A 1693-nucleotide genomic window follows, 5' to 3' on the forward strand; every position below is an offset into this window, starting at 1 on the left:
TATGAAAAGCAATTTGTTTACACGAATCCATTTCAACGAGAGTATCTAAATCCATTCAACATGTGATTATCGGTAGCAACTGAACGTGAAGTCTAGTCTGAAAATGTGTACAAAAAAACCCATAACCAACCGAACGGAAGTAATCTTCACACGATATTCATTGATCCTGGGCATGTGATTCAAAACGGCAAATGTTTGTTTGACATGCAATGAAGTCAACTGACCGTATAAAAGTGTTCATAATTGAAATTTGTGAATTACTCGGGTCGTTGAAGTGTAACATTGGAAGTGGATGATCAGTATGGAATTGAAGAATATCGGTCTAATCCTGTTGGTCTTCGGCACAAACTGCCTGTTGACTAGTGCGTGTGTAAGGATTTCACAACTGTTCCTAGTTTATCACGTTCATCACAAAATGTTATTATCACAAAACAGAATGGCGGCTACGAGATGATTATCCATAAAATCGAGAATTGCGGCGGTGGCAAGCAAGTTATTACGATCGACCCGCAATCGACCGCCACTTTGACGGAGGATTGCAAAGTACTTTCTAAGTCCACGGTCAAAAGTATGGGATTTAAAAGCGCTGATGTACACCAATTAACATCCTATGGTGAACCTAAATAATCCAATCTTAAATTTTCAAGATGGCGGTTACTATATCGAAAAACGGCGTTCCGGTTGTTAAGGAGAAGATTGATCTGTGTGCCAGTATGAGCGATGCGAAGAGCAACAAGGATGCAGCGGAAATAATGACCATGTTTGGGGTTCCTGATAAATGCCCCGTCGAGGCGGGTGAGATAAAAACCGATGAAAGTCAGGCGTATAGTTTGGAGAAATACAAGCAGCACTTGATGATGGCGGAAGGAAAAATACTGGTCGATTGTAAAATTATGCACGATAATGTGAGGCACAATTTTCCAATGTTTGTATTATTGTCATTATGTGTGTGCATAATTTTATTTCAGGGAGAGAGCTGCTTCAAAATCGACATAGAGGTTAAAAGGAAAGGGGGGCTGATGGGATAGATATGGAATGCACCTGAGAGATTGGATGAATAAAAAAAAATGTTCTTTTGTTACCTTGAATTCAAACCAGAACGTGCAGTTTGGATGGCACAAACAGAGCGCCTGTTGATCAGGCCATCATTTGAAAAATGTAATGAGGAATAATATTATAATACTACGACAAATTTTACTTTACTACTTATTTTACTTATCGATTTCTATTCATAAAGCTATGAAAGACGACTAGTTGTTAAAATTTTGTTAATTCACCATGCAATAAAATCGTGCAACCAAAAATATTTTATGATACAGTTTAGGACATAGACTTTAATCATCATATTAATCATGTTCGAATTATTTGATCCTGAAACAGATCCAAGCAGGAATTACGTTCATTTTGTTTAAATTCCATATACTTGCGAAGTGAACAAAATATTTTTCCTTTATTTGATCCATGTTAATTGTTCAATCTTTAAACGACCGTCCGGAGTTAACTGTCTCCTTGAATAATAAAAAATGGCGTCTTACTCATTTCTTAGAACAACGTTCAAGTTCGTAGTGTTTATTAAACGGTTTGATTTAACTTGTCCTGTTTGTTTGTTTGTATGTTTGTAACATGTATGTAGAACTGTCCCACATTGATAGAAATTTTACCCTTCTTCCTGTTGACCGATTGATCTGAAATT

General features: G+C 36.7%; 1 protein-coding gene across 1 annotated transcript; it reads left to right on the forward strand.

Annotated features, from left to right (window-relative positions):
- The first annotated feature begins 268 nt into the window (after window positions 1-268).
- Window positions 269-1439, forward strand: LOC129778545 (uncharacterized). Its single transcript, XM_055785513.1, has 4 exons — window positions 269-370; window positions 436-591; window positions 648-905; window positions 969-1439. Exons 1-4 carry the CDS (start codon window positions 293-295, stop codon window positions 1026-1028), a joined length of 552 nt encoding a protein of 183 aa, XP_055641488.1. The 5' UTR covers window positions 269-292; the 3' UTR covers window positions 1029-1439.
- The last annotated feature ends 254 nt before the right edge of the window (window positions 1440-1693 follow it).

The sequence above is a fragment of the Toxorhynchites rutilus genome, chromosome 3, assembly GCF_029784135.1.
Source record: "Toxorhynchites rutilus septentrionalis strain SRP chromosome 3, ASM2978413v1, whole genome shotgun sequence".
Taxonomy (NCBI): Eukaryota; Metazoa; Arthropoda; class Insecta; order Diptera; family Culicidae; genus Toxorhynchites; species Toxorhynchites rutilus.

Excerpts from the sequence above, each read along its gene's own strand:
- LOC129778545 (XM_055785513.1), top strand. The coding sequence starts at position 293 with ATGATCAGTATGGAATTGAAGAATATCGGTCTAATCCTGTTGGTCTTC. Across the intron at positions 592-647 it reads TGGGATTTAAAAGCGCTGAT|ATGGCGGTTACTATATCGAA; the intron begins GTACACCAATTA and ends TAAATTTTCAAG. Across the intron at positions 906-968 it reads GTAAAATTATGCACGATAAT|GGAGAGAGCTGCTTCAAAAT; the intron begins GTGAGGCACAAT and ends ATTTTATTTCAG.